Raw genomic sequence first — 22,012 nt, 5'->3', positions numbered from 1 at the left:
TCCCCTTAGTGAAGCCATGCTGGCTGTCACCAAGTACCTTGTTGATTTTCATGTGCCTTAGCATGCCTTCCAGGAGAATCTGCTCCAAGATTTTGCCAGGCACAGAGGTGAAACTGACTGCTCTGTAATTCCCCCGGTCATCCATTTTCCTTTTCTTGAAAATGGGGGCTATATTTCCCTTTATCCAGTCGTCGGGAACTTCACCTGACTGCCATGATTTCTCAAATATGATGGCCAGCGGCTTAGCAACTTCATTTGCCAACTCCTTCAGGACCCGCGGATGGATTTCATCAGGTCCCATGGACTCATGCATATTCAGCTTCCTAAGATGGTCTTGAACCAGATCCTCTCCTACAGTGGGCACAAGGTCTTCATTCTCACAGTCCCTGTGTCTGCCTTCCAAGACTTGGGTGGTGTGATCAGAGCATTTGCCAGTGAAGGCTGAGTCACAGAAATCATTAAGAACCTCGGTGTTCTCCAAATCCAGAGCAGAAATGAAATAAAATAAATGAAAGTTAAAATTTTTGGTATTGAATAATACTCCTGCTCCCCCACTAATTGTGCTGGTTAATTAAACAGTGACATTATGCACTGCAAAAAGATTAGGCAGCATCAGTTGTTTACGTTTGTAATCTTTCTTTTGCAGGACCAAAGAATGAATTGTTTCTTTTTTATGGGAAGGGACGTCCAGGAATAATACGGGGAATGGACCTGAACACCAAAGTGTCTGATGAATACATGATCCCTATAGAAGACTTGGTCAGTCCTCGTGCTCTGGACTTCCATGCTGAAACCAGTTACATTTACTTTGCTGATACTACCAGTTTCCTAATTGGACGACAGAAAATTGATGGCACAGAGCGAGAGACAATCCTCAAAGATGGTAAGCAATGCTGATAGTGCCATTCACAGAATCTCACTAAGGAGAAGCTGAACTGACATTTACAGGTAATTTAAGCTTTATTTAAATCTCCCAAGGAAAACAGACCTAAACTAGGCCTTGAACAGAGCTGGAGATATTTCTGTTCCTTTATAACTTCCTGTTTATTCTTCCTGAGTGCAGAAATTAAAGTTTAGTTAAGTTGCTCTGCTGTGAATTCTTACTTTGTCCATTTAAGCTTATACCCACCAGTGAGTAACTCCTGCATTTTCACTGCATTCTTTCAGTAGTAAGATACAGTGGATCCACAATGCAATTCTTTGATCCATCCCATATCCTTCTGGACGTTATGACTTCATTGTGTCACAGTGTTGATTCTGGAGCTTATGCCAGAGTGAGACTTCCTGTAGTTCTTGCAAACTCGTTTGAAAAAGGAGCTTTGTCTTTCCTGATGTGTTTTCCATTGTATATGTGGAAGAAACAGGAAGACAGAAACATTTTTCAGAAGCTTAATTAAGATATTTGTACTATTTATTAGAGCAATGAGAGAAAATAGCAGCAGTTCCCTAGTTTGCACCTCTCCCACCACACTTCCCAGAATCTCCCTGGTTTACAATCATATCTCATACAAAATTCTGTTTCTGTGATAAAACCTCCAGTTTGTCAACATGTATTTCTTTTTCTTTTATGGACTCTTTATTCAACACTGATTCAGCAGGAAGTAACAAGTGCCAGAGTTGAAATCCATTCTACAGTAATTATTTTCTAGTACCCAAGAAAATAAGCAGGATGAATATTAATCTTGGCTTTTAACTAAAATACTATTGCTGTATCACAGGGATTTTCATTCCCTGGCATTCATAACCTATGTTTTAATCCACATGTCTTAGTGAAATTATCTCCAGTTTGCAGTGATATGGTGCTGTTTTTGGAATAAGGTTTCTCAGAGTCTGCACAAAAATCACTTCAGCAGTAGTTGCAAGGAATAGATGGCTCTTTACCCTCTGTTCGTGGTTGCTTAATAGAAGGCAGCTGTCTGAGCAAATAATACTCAGCTGTTAATCTCATAGATCTTCATTTCACTGCAAACATGGAAATGGATAATATACATTACAGAACTTCCATTCTTGACTTCCTCCTACTAAACAAAACACATTGCATTTTGCAACAAAGTAATTAGAGGAAGGAGCAGACAAGGATGTCAGTTTAAATATTGGAGTATCCCTGCTGAAAGGTGTCAGGTTTGGGTTAGTGTAATCAAACATGCAGACATGAATGAAGTTTGTATACCAAACCAGCAAATTGAAGAGCCTCTTTTAAACAATGTTTAACCGGAATTTCTGCTCTTTGTAAGTGCAACATAGCAAAAATACCACTGCCATACCAAAAGAATTATGGACTACCTGATGATGTATTATTGGTGGTCCTAATATTTACAAAGATCAAAAAAAGTCACTGTCATTCCTTCCCCACCCTCTCCTTTCCCAGGAGCTTATACTGTTTGTTAGAACTTGGTGTAGTTTCATAACTTTGAAGTATGTTCAGAGAACACTTGTTAATGTATTTTTCATGATTTAAAAAAATTAGTATGTCCTCCAGTCATACCACCTCAGCTTTTATTCTTGTCAGCTCTCAAGAACTCATCAGGGATAGATTAAATCATTCCTTGGTGGAAGGCTACTAGAGAAAATCAGGTGTGTCAGGAGGTGGCTTATTATTCTCTCTGAACAGCATGCTGCTAAGGAACTCGTATCTGTGGTAGGTGTCACTTCTTAGTTTAGAAGTTGTCAGTTTTTGTGACTATCAGGTTTTGCAAGAGCAGATATGCTAGCTCAAACGACACTGTAACTGATAATTACAGTTTGCCTGCATGAGAGCATTGTCCTACAAGCTGTTGACTGGGAATTGAGAACGCCGAGCACCTAACACTGCTGGAGTTTGATTTCCCATATAGTTTATCTGTGATTTCTTATTCTTCACTTCAGGAAACAAACTGCTGTGTAATATTGATAACTATTTGACAGCCCACAGCACTGCCTATCCTAGAGTTGTGGCACAACTGCGATTGTAGTGTACTTTTGCCAGCAACAGAAATTGTCATAATTAATCTTTCAAACTTGCATGTAATATTCTTTTCCTTTTTAAACCAAACAGTGGAACAAACCAGACATTTTTAAAGGAATTTAAATATTGTTCAGTTGAAGTAACATAAACACAAACTCTGCTGGGATTTTTTTTTTTTTTTTTTTTTTGTCTTTGTCCCCTGTACATTATTTGGGGTTGCTGTGAGACTTAAGGTATTATATTATTAATTTGCAAATATTAGCAAAGATGGTCAAGGGCTAACTTTTTTGCTTTAACAAGGTCAAAGTAAGTCTGTAAAGATCTTTGGAAGCTGTTTAGCTGGTTGATGTATAGAAGAAATATTTTTTTCGCTGTTTTTCATGTTAATGTATTATTTTAGGCACTATTAGTCTACAATGATCTAACTGACACTGATGAGCTAGGCCACTCTGTACCAAATTACACATTCTTGAATATTTAAAAGCAACGTGGCCATTTGTTGCCTCTAGAAATATGAAGGTTTGGAGCCCACACCCTACTGTTGATTATAAAATTTCAGCAGTATTTCCAGAATTGCTGAGGTAAGCAGCTCGAGAGAGGACGCCTTCAACACCGGAGGTGGGGGGCGGGGGAAATCAGCTTCCAGGAGCCTCAACTCATAGCGACAAGAGCCACCGAGGGAGCCTCAAGTCCTCGACAGGACCTGCCCAGGAGCCGGCAGCTCAGCTGACGAGAGCGAGCAGCTGACTCACAGGGGGCGGAGCCAGGAGAGGCGGCACCAGCCCTGAGTGGGTAAAAACCTGCGCCAGGGAGCGCGAGCCATGAGGAGTGTGGTGAGGCAGTTTGTGCGGGCAGGCGGGCGGGATGGTGAGCACTCGCCGTATGATCAGGGCCCGGTCCGGGAGCTCCGCTCTGGCCGCCCCGGAGGTGGCCAGTGTAGGCACCCAGACAGAGGGGACGAGAGGGGAGGCTGCAGTGCAGAGCTGGGAGTGTAAAGAGTGCCTGCACTGGGCTTGTGAGGGAAAGGTGCACAATGGGCAGGGCTGCACGCCGTGCTCCCTGGTGGAGGGCCTCCTGCAGCAGGTGGCTGAGCTGCGGGATGCTGTCAATAGACTGCGAGATGTCAGGGGAGCTGAGAGGAAACAGAAATGCTTGCTCCCGGCCCAAACTGTGCAGGGGCCTTGAGCTTCACCTCTAGCTCATGAAGGAAAGAAGGAGGCTGTTAACCTGGGAAGCTGGGAATTAGTGACAAAAAAAAAAAACAAAACAAACAAACAAAAAGAAAACAACAAAAAACAAACAAACAAAAAAAAAAAAAAGGAGGAAAAGGACAATTAAAAGCAAGGGGCTTCCTCCTAAATCTGTTGTCCCCACGCAGAACCACTTTGCTGTCCTGCAGGGGGCTAATGAGGAAATGCACTCGCACCAGAAACAGCCGGCTGATGCACTGCTAAAGATCTCTACTGGTGCTGCCAGGAAAAATCGGCGGGTCGTAGTAGTAGGGGACTCCACTGTGAAAGGGACAGAAGCACTCATCTGCCGGCCAGACCTGGTCTCAAGGGAGGTGTGTTGCCTAGCAGGGGCACGGATCAGGGATGTTGCAGAGAGGCTGCCTGCTCTAGTAAGTCCCACGGACTATCACCCACTTCTGGTGATACATGCGGATGCTAGGGATATAGATAGTAGCAACCTGGGGAACATAAAGAAGGACTACAGAGCCCTGGGGGAGGTGGTTAGGGGCTCTGGAGCTCAGATAGTCTTTTCGTCAATTCTCCAGGATACAGGGGAGGACCTAAAACAATCTAGGAGGATTGGCCAGGTTAATAAATGGTTAAAAGGGTGGTGTCATAGTCAGGGATTTGGGTGTCTTGAACATGGGACCCAACTTTGTAGGCCAGGTCTAGCAGGGGCTGGTGGAACTGATAAAGCAGGGAAAGAGCAGTTTTGGTAGGAGTCTTGCCAGGGAGGAGACTGGTCAAGGAGGCTTTAAACTAGTTGTGCTGGGGGAGGGGGGCATAATTCCATCCCAACACACCCAGTCAGTTGCCAGCACCTATAATAAATGCTCGGAGCAATGTAGAGATATCCCAGCCACTCCAGCCAATGAGCCGGTTTCATTTGGAGCTCGGCTCAGATGCCTCTATACAAATGCCCATAGCATGGGGAACAAACAAGAGGAATTAGAGATGTGTGCACGTCTACGGGGGTATGATATAACAGGCATCACAGAAACATGGTGGGATGGCTCCTATGACTGGAGTGTTGGAATAGAAGGTTACAGGCTTTTTAGAAAAGACAGGCCTGGCAGGCGGGGAGGGGGAGTTGCCCTTTATGTTAGGGATAGGCTGGAGAGTATGGAACTCTGTCTGGGGACAGGTGAGCAGTCCACAGAGAGTTTGTGGGTCAGGGTTAAAGGGAATATACCTACAGGAGACACTACTGTGGGGATCTGTTACAGACCGCCTGATCAAGAAGAACCTATGGATGAGGCACTCCACAGAGAGATAGGAAAAGCCTCATGCTCACAGGCCCTTGTTCTCATGGGTGACTTCAACCACCCTGACATCTGTTGGAAGGACGGTACAGCCCGGCAGAAGCAATCCAGGAGGTTCCTCGATTGTGTGGAAGACAACTTCCTTCTGCAAGTAATAGAGGAGCCGACAAGGAGAGGTGCCATGCTTGACCTCGTGCTCACCAACAGGGAAGGGCTCGTTGGAAATGTGATGCTCCAGGGCAGCCTTGAATGCAGAGATCATGAGATGGTCGAATTTGAGATCCTCAGGACAGTGAGAAGAGGGTGCAGCAAGCTCACTGCCCTGGACTTCAGAAGAGCAGACTTTGGCCTCTTCAGGAACCTGCTTAGTAAGGTTCCATGGGATATAGCCCTAGAGGGCAGGGGGGCCTAAGGCTGCTGGTTGATATTCAAGGATCACCTGCTACAAGCTCAGGAGTGTTGCATCCCAACTAGAAGGAAGTGCAGCAGGAGGGCCAGAAGACCTCCTTGGATAGATAAGGAGCTGCTGAGGAAAATTCAAATGAAAAAAGAGGCTTATAATAAGTGGAAGCAAGGACAGGCGGCCTGGGAAGAGTACAGGGATGTTGTCCAGGAAGCTAGGGACCAGGTTAGGAAAGCTAAGGCCCAGTTAGAATTAAACTTGGCTAGGGAAATTAAGGATAACAGGAAGGGATTCTACAGGTACATAGCAAATAAAAAACAGACTAGGGAGAACATAGGTCCCCTCAGGAAGATCTCGGGAGAACTGGCTACCCTGGATTTGGAGAAGGCTGAGGTTCTTAATGACTTCTTTGCCTCAGTCTTCACTGGCAAAGGCTCTGACCACACCACCCAAGTCTTGGAAGGCAGACACAGGGACTGTGAGAATGAAGACCTTGTGCCCACTGTAGGAGAGGATCTGGTTCAAGACCATCTTAGGAAGCTGAATATGCATGAGTCCATGGGACCTGATGAAATCCATCCGCGGGTCCTGAAGGAGTTGGCAAATGAAGTTGCTAAGCCGCTGGCCATCATATTTGAGAAATCATGGCAGTCAGGTGAAGTTCCCGACGACTGGATAAAGGGAAATATAGCCCCCATTTTCAAGAAAAGGAAAATGGATGACCGGGGGAATTACAGAGCAGTCAGTTTCACCTCTGTGCCTGGCAAAATCTTGGAGCAGATTCTCCTGGAAGGCATGCTAAGGCACATGAAAATCAACAAGGTACTTGGTGACAGCCAGCATGGCTTCACTAAGGGGATATCCTGCCTGACCAATTTGGTGGCCTTCTGCGATGGGGCTACAGAACTGATGGACAGGGTTAGAACAGTTGATGTCATCTACCTGGACTTGCGCAAAGCATTCAACACTGTCCCATACCACATCCTTGTCTTTAAATTGGAGAGACTTCAATTTGATGGATGGACCACTCGGTGGCTAAAAAACTGGCTGGATGGCCATATGCAAAGAGTTGTGGTCAATGGCTCAATGTCCAGCTGGAGACCACTAATGAGTGGTGTCCCTTAGGGATCGGTGTTGGGACTCATCTTGTTCAACATCTTTGTCACAACGTGGGACAGTGGGATTGAGTGCGCCCTCCACAATTTTGCCGATGACACCAAGCTGTGTGGTTTGGTTGATACGCTGGAGGGAAGGAATGCCATCCAGAGGGACCTTGACACACTTGTGAGGTGGGCTGGTGCCAACCTCATGAAGTTTAACCATGCCAAGTGCAAGGTCCTACACCTGGGTCAGAGCAATCCCAGGGACAGCTACAGGTTGGGCAGAGAAGAGATTCAGAGCAGCCCTGCGGAGAAGGACGTGGGGGTGCTGGTCAATGAGAAAATGGACATGAGCCAGCTTCAGTGTGCTCTTGCAGCCCAGAAAGCCAACCGTATCCTGGGCTGCATCAAAAGGAGCGTGACCAGCGGGGCGAAGGAAGTGATCCTGCCCCTCTACTTTGCTCTCGTGAGACCTCACGTGGAGTATTGTGTGCAGTTCTGGTGTCCTCAACATAAAAAGGACATGGAAGTGTTGGAACAAGTCCAGAGAAGGGCCACGAGGATGATCAGGGGACTGGAGCACCTCCCGTATGAATACAGGCTGAGGAAGTTGGGGCTGTTCAGCCTGGAGAAGAGAAGGCTGCGTGGAGACCTCATAGCAGCCTTCCAGTATCTGAAGGGGGCCTATAGGGATGCTGGGGAGGGACTCTTCATTAGAGACTGTAGTGATAGGACAAGGGGTAATGGGTTAAGACTTAAGCAGGGGAAGTTTAGATTGGCTATAAGGAGGAAATTCTTTACTGTACGGGTGGTGAGGCAGTGGAATGGGTTGCCCAGGGAAGTTGTGAATGCTCCATCGCTGGCAGCGTTTAAGGCCAGGTTGGACGAAGCCTTGGGTGACACGGTTTAGTGTGAGGTGTCCCTTCCCATGGCAGGTTGGTTGGAACTAGATGATCTTAAGGTCCTTTCCAACTCTAACTATTCTATGATCTATGATTCTAATTGCAAATCTTACTTTTTCAATCATCAAGTGAAAAATGATAAAAATGATATTTTATTCACCTCATACTTTTCATGTTGAAAGGGCTTAACTGCAGAAAGTCTGGCTGTAGTCAAATCAATTCTGTTTAATCAGAATGGCCATTACTTTGTTTCTTTTACTTGATATGAAACCCACCTAAAAAGAATGTATTTAAAGTTTTTAGATAGTTAAATTGAACTTTAAACCATAACTTTACAAAAAGGATGTAAACTGTATCTATAGGATTGTGCTATAGAATTTTCCTTTATTTTAAAACTTTATGATATATTCTCTATCTAATCACTATGAAGTTTTTTGATTTAGATTGTATTTGGTTTAGAAATATAGATCCTCCAAAATTCCCACAGAAGGCATAGTAGGTGACAGAGAGTAGCTATTTCATGAAACTGGATAGACTTGGAGCAATACTGAGGGAAATTTGCAGAAAGTTGGGGCTGTTCAGCCTGGAGAAGGCTGCATGGAGACCTTATAGCAGCCTTCCAGTATCTGAAGGGGGCCTAAAGGGATGCTGGGGAGGGTATCTTTATTAGGGATTGTAGTGATAGGACAAGGGGTAACGGGTTAAAACTCAAACAGGGGAAGTTTAGATTGGATATAAGGAAGAAATTCTTTACTATAAGGGTGGTGAGGCAGTGGAATGGGTTGCCCAGGGAGGTTGTGAATGCTCCATCCCTGGCAGTGTTCAAGGCCAGGTTGGACAGAGCCTTGGGTGACATGGTTTAGTGTGAGCTGTCCCTTCCCATGGCAGGGTGGTTGGAACTAGATGATCTTAAGGTCCTTTTCAACCCTAACTATTCTATGATTCTATGATAATATGCTTGTAAATTTTAGGCTGTATCTAGCATTCTAATCTAATACTTAGCTTTGCTGTTGATACATACTTGGACTGGTTTGTGTCCCAAAGAAGAAAAAGAAAACCAACAAAACATTTTCATTAAAAAGCTGAACTTATTAGTATAAAACTTAGTTTAACCCAGAATGTCTAGGTCAGGCAAAGTAAAAATAAAATGGGTTTTGAAAAAATCACTCCTTGTCCTAAAGCTTGATTTCAGTCATGTCAGTGTTTTCTTCAGTTGAACAGAATCTGCTGAGACCCCTCTGAGCCCTAAAGGACTTTTCTTTCCTCCAGAAGCTTATCTTGGTTGCCTGTTCAGCAGACTTTCTCCGCGATCCTTTGGCTCCTGGGTCTTTTGTGAGATGCCCTCTTCTACTATACTTCGAACTTCTCTCTTCTAACATACTTGATCACTCCAAGACCTACTTTCAGCAAGTTCCAGCTGAACCTGGCACTGCCATTTTAAAAGAATGTAGCAAAGGCACTCAGATTGAGAGACATCAAATAAAACTGACAGTCCATCAGCCTGGGAAACCTGGATGTACTGCTGGCACCAATCTCACCCACTCTGGCTGATCCGCAGTTGTTTTCTACTTGAATGGCTGAATCTTGTCAGATTGGGTGGTTGCTGGGTTAGGTATATCTCATATCGTTGTTTCATATCCTCCACTGGAAAGTGAATTTTGACACCATTGTTTCCTTCAAGCTTCTTAGATCACAAGGAAAAATAGTTCCCCAAAATATAGTGATGCTTAGCTGTATCAGAAATACGAATGAAAATGTTAACCACATTTTGGAAAACCCATCAGCAGATGCCACTTTTTTCCCCCATAACTTTCTCATATTGTGTCTCACAGTACGTAGTGTCATCTTCACACCCATGACTGATTTATTAAATTTAGGTCTAGTTTCTTACGTGAACAGAGTTTAGTTGATACTTCAGTGGGTACCTTTGTCTGTAGTATCTTTGAGACCTGCAGAATGATTTCAAGTTAATTTGATATATAGGGCAGAGGTACAACTATAATTAAAATCATGTAATTTTGTAAAAATAGGGAGAGGAGATATCAAGGACTGATGATTTGCAAGTTCACTCTTATTTTATTGATTTCTGTAGCTGGGCATGGCAGTGGAAACACAGAAATTGTGAAATGGAATTACAACGGAAGGAAAGAAAAACACATCACTGTTCTTCAGCTAAGTAGTCGAAAACCAAAGGAGCACGTGAATACATAAGTAGTCAGACTTCAATTCCTCCGATGTTCAAAGAACTACACATTTAAAAATGGCAGCTGGATATGTTATGTACCTTTAATTCCTGTTACTGTTCACTGCAAGTGGTAGATTATACTTTGCAGTTAAAGTGTTAAAAAAAAACAACAAAAAACAACCTAAAAAAAACCTAGCAAGTGTAAAATTCATCACAGTTTCATATCCATATATATATACATATATCTCCATGAGTGTTTAATTTAACATAAGCAATATGCATGCAATAGGATGATTACACACTTGGAATTGTAGACAGCATTACACTTAGAAAGAATCCTGAGCTGCTCTAGACCTTGTTGATTTCTCCAAGACAAGTAAACTCATTTCTTGATTACTGTCTGTGTTATTGTCAAGAATTTCCTTCCTGATATGTTTAAAACATTTATCTCATTTGCATTATTCATCTTTGCTGATTTTTCATTGCCCTTGTGCACAGACAGAGGATACTGAGGGAAAAAGCAGTTTAAAAAAAAATTGCATGGGTGTCATGTATGAATTTCAGTAGCTACCACATTCTTTTAATATTCTATTTTTAAACATTGAAAGCACACTGGCTGAAGTATCCTTGTTATTTTTAAATTTTAGTATACAGTGCAAATTATATCATCATACACTTAAACATTGAAATGCATTTTGCTTTTTTAAAAGGAAATAATTATAAAGTTAAAACATGAAACATTTTGCAATGACAAGGTACTTGAAAACAGTAAAGCTCTGCCAACTTGATAGGGAGTATGATGGCATTACAATCACTAAAAAACATTGTTCAAGAAATACACTGAAGTAATTTATCATCTTCCAATGCTACTGAGATTGTAACAGTGCCTTTTATAGATGCTATTACTGCATCAAAGTGTATAAAGAGCCCAATATTTCTTTTTTTTTGGTAAAACTCCCTCTTTTTTTTTCTTAGTGTATTGTTGATGACATACCATATGTTATCTATGGGTTACAGTAAGCAGAAACTTCTGTACTGCACTAAATAAGTTATGTGGACTGTGACTCAGAGCTTTGCATTCCCCTCCACCACTAAGAATTTTATTGACTTCTTGTAGGGAATGAGATAGTTTATTAGAGGGATAGTCAGTAAAGGTGTCTGGGGTCTATAAAATATTACTGGTGAAGAGTTTGTCCCAAGGAAAATATGTCTGATGTTGCAAAAGAAAATTTGTAGGTTTGTTGAAGTTAGGAATGTAAGTAAGACCTTTCCATTAGTACTTACTGATTGTATTATGGGGAGGCATTTTGGTGGAGAAAAAAGGTTTTCCCTTTTTGAGGGAAAAAAGGGTTTAAACGATGGCAACACGGCGCCACTGAACAAATCTGCTGCCGTTAAAATGACTGATAACGGTATGTCCCAAACCAGCACTTCAGGAGTTCACACGGAGTTGCTGTCTGGGAAGCTGGCAATTAAGTTACAGAGGTCTGGAAGCACAGTTCAAATGCTACAAAGTTGTGTTCAGTTTAGCACATTTTCACAAGCCTATCTGGTACAAGGAGGATTTAAGTAGGAGCAGCGACTTTTGCCACATCAGCATTTCCTAAAAAATTATAAGACTTTTTTTTTCTTTTTGTATATTACAGTGAAAATCTCTCTGCATCATACTTGTTCTGAGAAAGTCTTTAAAAAAAAAATTAAACTCCAGTGTTGATCAGCAAGTGACATCAACGCTGGTGAAGAAGAATGAAACTGATGAAAGCTTGTGTCTAGGTGGTATTGCTGGCATAAATGTGAACAGAAAAAGCAATTTACATTCCTTTTTTTCACATCTTGATGATTCCTATCATGGAAATTGTACTGTAGGATTGTATATCTGAGTATGACAAATAAGTAATAACATCCATATTGTCAAGAAGCATCCTAGTAAAGGTTTTTTGATTTTTTTTTTTCCCCTAATGCAGTTTTGTTTGTTTTTTTTTGTTTTTTTTTTGGGTTTTTTTTTCCTTTTCACCTTTCCAGCCATACCAACCTTCATTTTTGCACCCATTCGGTGCTGTGAGCTCTCAGGCTCGGTGGAAGCACTGCAGTCACAGCTGTTACCCGTTATCGGTTTTTAATCCCAGTGACAAGGTACCAGACAAGGTAACAGTGAAACGAGTGGTTCCATGCCCAGTTTGCTCTCAAGAAGGATACCAAAGCGAACCGGTGGGGCTCCCTCAACCTCCGGAAGGCGGCGAGGGGCAGCACTCTCTTGGGTGCTGTGCACTAGCTGCTGTCCGCTTCTGAGGAAGCGAATGGTAAAGGGGCCAGTGCTTCTGACAGGGCTTTTAATGGGCGCCGAGAGGCAGCAGCTGGTAGCCCGTCCTTCAGGTCTCTCTCGAGTGCCGTGCACTGGCTCCCAGCCGCCTCGGAGGAAGCGAGTGGGGGAGGGGTCTGTGTTTCTGACAGGGCTTTTTAGTAGGCGCCAAAAGGACAAGGGGTCAAGGGAAGCGAAGTGGGGTGTTGCCAAGCTGTGTGCGCCGAATCGGGCTGTTAGGGAGGGGCTGGAGCAGCCGAGCAGAGCCGAGCTGGGCTGGCCTGCGAATAGGGCTGTTAGTGCTCCAACCCCTCCCTTTGAAGTTGGAACGGGGCCTGTAACACGGTGCGAGCCGAGCTGCTGCCGGTGGGAGCTTGGGTTGTGCTGGTGGTTGTGAGTACAACCCAGCTGAGCTCAGGAGGGGTTTGGTTCCGGCTGGTGGAGGGGCGCATGGAGCCGCGGCGGCGTCCAGCCCATCGAAATATACCATGGAGGGGCTGAGGAAAAGGGTGGAGGAAGTGCCTGGTGTTTGTGCTTCTAGAGCCTGTTTAAAGGTGAGAGAGTAGGAGTAAAGAAGGTTGTGGCCACTCATGCTACACTTCAAGCTCCATTGCACCCCTTGGTGTTACAGCACCTCTGGTAATCCTACCATTTTGTGTCAGCTGGCAAAAGGTAGGATTCTCCTGTAGATGAGAAGGCCATGGCATAAGATGAGGGCTGGCATAAGATCAACTGCATGACAAGGGGTGATACCTGAACTTGTGTTGCCTCAGTGACCACACCACAACAAAAGCCAAGAGAAAATGACTGGAAATTCTCCATATTTCAACCCACATGCTTGGAATTTGAGCTCTTACTGAAAGGAGGAAAAAAAAAAGAAAGGGTTTGGTGGAAGAGACATGTTTAAAGAGGAACTGTTTAAAGATCTTACATTGTCAGTTAAGGAACTGGGATTGTGTGGGAGGAGGCAGAGCTCAGTTATTGTTACAGGGTGTTGAGGAAGCTTGAGGCAGAACTTGCTGCTTGGAGAATTGTTTTGCTGCTTCTCAGATGGCAAAACCTCCATGCTCTGTGCAGCAAACATTGTTGACTCAGTTCTGGATAGAGCTCTGCTCCTGCCAAACTCCTGAGCCTATTGGTACCTCCAGTGGTACCATTGCAGGGGGGTTGAAACTAGATGATCTTTAGGTCCTTTGCAACAGTAACTGGTCTATGATTCTGTGATTGCGCTACAGTGTCAGTAGTTTCATAGAATCATAGGATGATTTGGATTGTAAGGGCCCTTAAAGACCATCTAGTTCCAGCCACCTGCTATGAGCAGGGACATCTTCCACTAGACCAGGTTGCTCAGAGCCCCATCCAACCTGTCCTTGAGCACTGCCAGGGATGGGGCAGCCACAGGTTCTATGGGTAACCTGTGCCAGTGCTTCACCACCCTTATAGTGAGTAGTTTGCTCGTATATTTGCTTAGACATGGAGGGTAACTTGGACTGTTGTGATGTTTTTGCTTACATGTTTTGCAAGGCCAAAGGACAATGGAACAGAGGTCCATTTTGTTTATTTATTAATAAGAGTGGATCTTGTGATTTGGGTAAAAGCAAGATGATTTGGGGTACTAGAACTGATTCTAGAAGCTTTTGTTGACTTGAGTAGTATTTCCATTTTGGTTTTAAATTAAGTAGGGTTTTGTTAAATAGTGATTTGCCCAGGGCCAGCTATGGTTAACATATGAAAGCTTATGTTTAATAGCCAAGTTTTATGACCAGCCTTTGTCTTTTATAGGGTGCTTTCAGCAGAACTAATTCTGACTGGCACAAGTAGATGTTACTCAGATTCAAGGAAATAGTATAATTTAGCTATATCGACCATATATTCTTCATTGTTTATACTAATGGATGATGTTAGAACATAAACATACAATATTAATTTCTTACTACCTTTTTCTCTCCACAGACCTTGATAATGTAGAAGGCATAGCAGTGGACTGGATTGGAAATAATCTTTATTGGACAAATGATGGCCACAGGAAAACCATTGCTGTAGCCAGGCTGGAAAAAGCTTCTCAGAGCAGAAAAACTTTGTTGGAGGGAGACATGTCGCACCCGAGAGGAATTGTGGTTGATCCTGTCAATGGGTATGAAGTAGACTAATTTATGTGGTTTAATGCTTGTCTTTTAGTATAAATATGGGACTGAATTTTGCTTAGGATGGGGTTCACAGAGTTATATAGTAGTCTGTAATTCTACAGTGGTCTATAATATCTGTAAAACCTTTCCAGCATTCTTGCCTGAAGCCTTCGGAAGAATGCCCAGGTGCTGCTGAGCCTATGTCCAGTTAATCTGGATATGGTTCACCTTTTTCTCAAATTGAATGTATTGGACTGTGTGTATTTTTAATACTAAGTGAACTTTATAATGCTCTCCTTTATTTTTCTCTTTGTAAGTTTCAATTTCTGAAGGTAATTATAACCATATGCTTGTAGAGATTCGTTTACAAAAGTAAATGGGACAGGTTATTTTTCATTACTTAATAGTGTAATTAATTGTGATAGGCTGCATAATAAAAAGGACATTATATTACTGTGGTGTAGTTGTGGTTTACGTAAAAATTCACTGTTAAATTTATTCAGGGAATTGTCACTGGAGAATGATGTAGTGGGTAATTCTAGGGAGGCTGGATTGATTGCTGTTTTCCTAGTGCTAGAATGTATTTACACTACCAGTTTCTCACTTCTGAGCTTGTTCTTTGAGGAATGGAAGTAACTGTGGAGAGGCTATGATTAATTGAGGTCACATAGTAAGGATGTAAAATCAGACCGCAAACCATAACCATACCTACAATTACTTTGTTAAATTTTCCAGCTCAGTAAATGCATGCCACAGGAAATAGCATATGAAGATGTATTGTCTGAAAAGGGCTATTATATAAAACAATTTTCTAATAAAAGTGTGCCCTTCATGATTATACTTCTCATGGGAGCTTTTCATGAGGGATAACATTTATTATGGCATTTTAATTATGTTTAGAAAATATTAGTCTTGATTTAACCAGTGTTGGAAGCATTAGCTGTGTTTTGAGATACAATTAAAGTACATTAATGTAAATGCCTGTTACTGTAAGCATGTTTTAGCTTATGACATGATAACTATAATAAGTACAGACAAAAAGTTAATGGAGAAAAGCTCAGTTATTGCTGTTGAGCAGTCATGTAAATATTTGTGAAACATTTTTATCTTTCAGTAAAATAAATACCATACGGACCTGTTTGTCTGCCTGAGCTGTAGGCCATACGCAGGTTTTATAATTCCGTGATTAAACCTAGTGTTTTAGTCAAACATGCACTGAAGTGTATGAGCCTCCCGGATCAAAAATTGGTTGATGTTCTTAACATACAGTTACAAAAATAATAACCCCAAACTGCTTTCTGGTGGGTGACTTGGAGAAGAGAGAAAAGAAACAAAGATGATACATATACATATGTGTAAACCTGTGTAATAATGATGCATTTTTTCTGTATCTTTTCCATTTTCTTACATAAAACCAAAATGGATCAAATTATGCTTATACATGTAAGTGTATTTGATTTATTTATTTTTTTTTTTAACCAGTAGATTTGGCATGATTTACACAGATCTGATAACAAAACTATTTTTCACTTCAATGTTTCATTCCTTTGTAAATTAAGAATTTAAATCCCAGGACTTTATTCTTTAAAGTACAGACAGGTGGAGTAGGTTAGGGTCATACAAGTTATTTCAGAAACATAAACCTGGTAAAATCAAAGGCCAGGGCACATAAATACCAATTAAATCATGACAACTTCAAGAAGTAGGATCTATTTAAGATTGGTATGAGATTTTTTTTTTCCCTCTACTTAATGCTTAATAATTGAAATCCTAAAAGTAAGCATTTACTTGCTAGTAAATGGTTTCAGTATATTGGTATCGCTGTGTATCATATAAGCAGAAATGCTTTTTAATTGCTTTGTAGCTTAAATACAGGACTCTGTGTTTCTTATCATCAATCTGTTTTTGCTTTGTGGGGGGAAAAAGTAAGAAAAATGTGGTGTTTCTTAGCATATTTTCTACCCTCTGCTTTTGCTTAAATTCAAGGTGTGTTTTAAATAGTTGAACTGAAAGTTGTCACAAGTAAATTCTGTAATAAAATATGATAACAAGATTAATTCAAGAAGGTAAAAAAGGCAACTGAAGAAAACCCTGTAGCATGTGTTCTGTAGTGTCCAGTAGAGAAAAACTCTTGGGAACTCATCTGAGCTAATACTTTTAGATGACTTACTACAGTGTTTGCTTAACCTTTCCGAATAGCATTTTTCAGAGGTGTTTGTTATCTGCATTGCTGCACTATAAACCATAAAGCCATGCTAAAATTGCCTTCTGGCTATTTTTCAAATAATCTTTATAGCCAATCTTTCTAAACATTTGTTGTGAGGGACAGAGTACTCGTAATATGTTTTTTGACTAATTTGGCTGCTTTCAGGTGGGATCTGAAGTTCACAGAATGTCAAGGTTATCCTTAGCTATTAAGTCAGAGTACAATTAATTCATGTGTTGCAGCTTTTGTGATAGTATTAACCATAATAAGAATCAGATTTGCATCATAAAGGCAAATTGGACTTGGATTGAAAAAAAAAAAACACAGTAAAAGTTTGAACCTTGATAAAGTCAATAAAATTGCTGGTTAAAAAAAAAAATCATCATTATTGTGTGATTAAATAAAGTCTTAAACAATTCTTTCACTTTTCTTGTCAGCCCATTTGGTATTCATGTAATTCATTACAGTAAGGGCAAAACAGTGTGTCATTTCAGGAGCATCCAGTACACAGGGAAAGTAAATACAGTTGTGGAAAGAAACATGCGAAAGTTAAAATGGCTTTGTCTTGTGGATCTGCTGTTGCAAACTGCTGCTGAAAGTCTGCTAATTCATGTGACTAAGTGGTATCTGAATGCTCATTTTTATAATTTCATAGCTGGATGTATTGGACAGACTGGGAAGAAGATGAAATGGATGACAACGTGGGAAGAATTGAGAAGGCATGGATGGATGGCTACAGTCGGCAGATTTTTGTAACATCAAAGATGCTATGGCCAAATGGTTTAACTCTGGACTATCATGCCAATGTGTTATACTGGTGTGATGCCTATTATGATCACATTGAAAGGATATTTTTGAATGGAACTGACAGAAAGGTAAAAGAAAAATACTGCTGTTTTGCCACAGGCATTCTATTTCTCTGGATTTTATTATGTTATGTTAAAAATACTTTTCAAGCTTTTTAAAGTCTGCATAACCCTGTGGCATGTCCAGTGTAGTCTCTGAAACAAGCAATGTTGGCAGACTCCTGTAGAAGACTATCATGCAGCTTACAATTTTCATCTTTAGAAAGTGACACAAAAGTTTATTTATTTTTAATCTATTTTTCTCATATGCCAATGAGCTACATTTTGTTTGAGCCACAAAGCTACAAAGAGCTTTTCAGTAGAAATAAACCTTCACTCTCGTACAGAACCAAAAGTCTTTTATTTAACTTTACTGGATAAGCTGTTTTCAATGAATCTCAATGTCCCAGTTGAGCATTTCTGGTAATATAAGGAGCAGAAGCACTCAACAGTTCAGTCAGAGATGGAGAGATATTGTTTTAGTTGTTACTGATGGCTGTGCTAGCTAGATATAAGTCTCTGTAGAAGTTCTGTCTTGTTTTGTAGAAGTAACAAGCACAGAATAGACATCTGGAAAACAGTTAATGCTGAGACTGGAGTCTGATAATTTGGGAGGGTTTACCATCTGCTCCAGAAAAATAGTACCCTGACAACTGAGAAGTCACTGTTAATTGAGAATGGCAGGCAATAAATTCTCCTGTGAGGGGATTTTGTCACAAAATGTATGTCTAGTGACTTTTCATTTATCCTCAACTCATGATTCTCTTGGCGTGATGGCCTTAATAGGACAATATGCAGATTTCTAGTATTCAAAGTAGTAACTGTAGACAGAGTCCCTGGAACTCGTTCATGTACAAGCTTATAGTGTTTTAATGTTACTTTTAAAATCCTTTATATTGAGTGATCTGTTGTTAAGCCTGTACTAATGCTGTAGTGTTTCATTTGTCATAATGGCTGGGTTAGGATTTACATTTGGTGTTTCTACTTTTGCTCCACATCCATTATGCTCCTATAACGAAGCAGGGATGTGGCTAAGCACATTGGCAGAAAGACAGTTTTTAATTAGAGATCCTTGTCCACTAACAATGCTAGGCTTCGTGGAGAGTTCCTGGACAGAACAGGTCAAGGAAGGTTAAATGCAGCTGATACAGATTACATGTGGGGTAATGCTGGGTTTGCTTGTTTTGTCTCTTACTAGAAGTAGTAAATAGTAAGCACCTATCTTAACAGGTTTTATTTTGAAGTGTGACTGTGACACAGAATAGTTCTGGTGTTTTTTTTTAAAGTATTTTTCCATAATCCTGTGATTTTAATAAAATGCAGAACTACTTTAATAAAAGGTGTCTAACCAAAAATAAGTAGAAGATACTTTTGATCCTGAATCATTTGTTGCTAATTATAGGATATTTTGGCCAAAATATAACTGGGTCAGTAGGATCTTTAATTCTTTGTCAGTGCAGGGAAGGTTTTGGGGAGTGGGAAAGTCCTACAGGACTTCCACCAGTAGTCGGGTGGATAATTGAATGATAGACAAATTTTGATCAAAAGCAGCTTATTGAGAATGAGGAGTTTTGACCAAAAGAATTCCAAACCCAAAGAAAAAATCTGAAGCGCAAAAGGGGATGATGTTTGTCACCTCAAAGTAGTTGTATTTTAGGTGGCTTTATCTCCTTGGTTTTTTGGGTTCATGTCTCTAAATAGGCACAAGGTTGGGCATCTGATGAACTGCTTCCTTTTTTCTAGAGACAAGGTAGAAATGCAGTGTTGGGTGTTAGCATAAGCAAGGGCCCCAGGCAGCAGAAGACGAGTGGAATTCAGTCATTCCAAACTGCAGCTGCTGGGATGCAGGGATCCCAACAGTAGACGTTTTAGAGTTCTGCAGTCTTCTGTGTCTTTGTGAAATAAATAATTCTAATTCTTGTAATTTACTTGCTGATGACTTTAGACTTTTTTTTTTAATGTTTTCATTCTACAGGGATTTAACATTTTTTAAATGTTTATCTGACAGCTCTTGTGTACAGGTAGTTGCAGTTCTTGTGAAGGAGTCTGAGACTGGAGCTGTCACAAGTGACATGGTTTTTAGAACATTTTACAGCTAATGAAACAAAGACAAGATTTGGGGTGTAATTTAGCTTTATGTATGAATTAAGAAACGAGAAGTAGAAGGTACATTCAAAAAAGTTTGTCTTATTTTGGGAAGAAACCGTGGTGTGCTTTTCTTAAGTTCTCACAACCCAAACTGGGGAGGAAGTTCACAGAAACAAATAAGCAATCTGCAATTTACACTGAAACAAAATTAGCAACTCATACACGCTATTCTTTGCTTTAAAAGAAGCAGATATTTGCCAGATTTGTCAGATATTGACAGATACTCAAAGCTGTAAGAACTGTGCTTCCTTGCTAGGGAAGGAGGTGCATATTTAGAATCATAGAATAGTTTGGGTTGGAAAGGACCTTAAGATCATCTAGTTCCAGCCACCCTGCCATGGGCAGGGACACCTCACACTAAACTATCTCACCCAAGGCTTCGTCCATCCTGGCCTTGAAAGCTGCCAGCGATGGAGTATTCACAGCCTCCCTGGGCAACCCATTCCAGTGCCTCACCACCCTAACAGGAAAGAATTTCCTCCTTATATCCAATCTAAACTTCCCCTGTTTAAGTTTTAACCCGTTACCCCTTCTCCTGTCACTACAGTCCCTAATGAAGTGTCCCTCCCCAGCATCCCTATAGGCCCCCTTCAGATACTGGAAGGCTGCTATGAGGTCTCCACACAGCCTTCTCTTCTCCAGGCTGAATAGCCCCAACTTTCTCTGCCTATCTTCATACGGGAGGTGCTCCAGTCCCCTGATCATCCTCGTGGCCCTTCTCTGGACTTGTTCCAACAGTTCCATGTCCTTTTTATGTTGAGGACACCAGAACTGCACACAATACTCCATATGAGGTCTCACAAGAGCAGAGTAAAGGGGCAGGATCACCTCTTTACTGCATATAATGATTACATGTTCACCTACAATACCTGACAGGGGACACTTAAAATAAGTTTATACAAAGTTTTGAAGTTAGATAATGAATGCTGAATGCATAGAATGGCTTTACACTCTTTATTTGGTTTTACTGGCTGAAGCGTTCGCTTTTGGGCACACTACTTGTCTCAGTTATACTGTTTCCTATGTTCTTTCCAGTGTTTGCTGAAAAAAATTATTTTAACCTTGCCAGTACTCACTTTCCATTAATTAATTGCAGGTAGTCTATAATGGAAAAGATTTGAATCATCCTTTTGGATTGTCACATCATGGAAATTATATTTACTGGACAGATTATATGAATGGGTCAATTTTCCAGTTGGATTTGGTTACAAGGAATGTGACGCTGTTAAGAAGTGAGAGACCACCTTTGTTTGGACTCCAGATTTATGAGCCACGTAAACAGCAAGGTATGTATTACATACCATTTCTCCAAAGGTCTGTTATAAAAGGATATCTTCCCTTACAGTCTTTTTAGGATTTTGAGGTGACTAGATAAACAACAATATAAAAAAAGAATATGACTTCTGGTATAAGATACTTTACAATGTTTCAGTCCACTAATGTTGAAATTGATCATCTCATACTTACTACAAAGCAAATTATGGTACTATTCCTGTGTGAATTTTGATCTGTGTACTTATTACCATTTATTGCCATTTTTTCATGTGTGTCAAAGAGATACTGTGAAAGTACAAAATAGAATAGGAAACTGTAAGCGGCGAGGAGAAGCAGACAGGCCAACCCAATATGGGTGATAAGCAACTTCTAGTTTATTTGTGACGCAGTTCACACATATATAGGAGTGGTATTCAGCCACTCCTTCGTGGCATAACAGTATTGGTTAGCCCCCACAGCTTCCTCCACATTCTCCTCCCAGGTCCGGTCTCTGTCCACCTGTGAGGGCCACCCCCTGCCTTGCTTGCACAGTCCTCCAGAACTCTATGGTTCTGCTCTTAAAGTCATTCTGCAACAATTCCCCCCTTTTTCTTTGTGCAAGCAAGGCATTATGGGTTATTCTGTTCACCTGTTTTATCACACAACTATAAACAAGTCTTAATAGCTACGATGATTAACCTAACAATGATACATAAGTGCAATGCTTCAAGCAACAGTGTTTGACTCAACCTGTAATGCCCGGTGACAACCATCTAGTTATTCTTAGGATATTGCTCATTTACTATTGCTGGGTAAGCTGAGCCAGGGTTCTCAGCTGTGCATGCATCGAATTAGCATAATCAGAGAGACTCATACAACACATTCCATCAAACTCTTCACATCCATGTCCCTGTTCCAACAACAAAAGGTTCTGCAGTGTTGCATGTCTCAGAGAGTCAACCTTAAAACAAATCAGAAATTGCCTTCGATGTAGAATTGTCTGCTTAGCAACTCAGCAACCCAGTCTGCTTAGTTGAGCCAAGGCCCCGGCTGAAGCACTTACAGTGATTTGGCATATTATGATTGGATACATGTTTAGAAGACCC

The 22,012-nt window shown here is 41.2% G+C and overlaps 1 protein-coding gene across 1 annotated transcript in view; it reads left to right on the top strand.

The window, feature by feature from the left end:
• Window positions 1-21,006, top strand: part of LOC134173667 (low-density lipoprotein receptor-related protein 1B-like) — a 499,799-nt gene extending 478,793 nt beyond the window's left edge. Inside the window, exons 10-13 of the mRNA XM_062637935.1 lie at window positions 647-883; window positions 14,281-14,461; window positions 17,315-17,534; window positions 20,749-21,006. Of these exons, the coding sequence (XP_062493919.1) occupies window positions 647-883; window positions 14,281-14,461; window positions 17,315-17,534; window positions 20,749-21,006 (896 nt within the window). The remainder of the gene's footprint in view (window positions 1-646; window positions 884-14,280; window positions 14,462-17,314; window positions 17,535-20,748) is intronic.
• Window positions 21,007-22,012: the final 1,006 nt, after the last annotated feature.

This window comes from Pezoporus occidentalis, unplaced genomic scaffold (assembly GCF_034315485.1).
Source record: "Pezoporus occidentalis ecotype Australia unplaced genomic scaffold, CSIRO_AGI_Poc_V1 ctg54, whole genome shotgun sequence".
In the NCBI taxonomy this organism is placed as follows: domain Eukaryota; kingdom Metazoa; phylum Chordata; class Aves; order Psittaciformes; family Psittacidae; genus Pezoporus; species Pezoporus occidentalis.
Note: the sequence above shows the minus strand (reverse complement) of the source record. Positions and strands in the feature narration are given on the sequence as shown.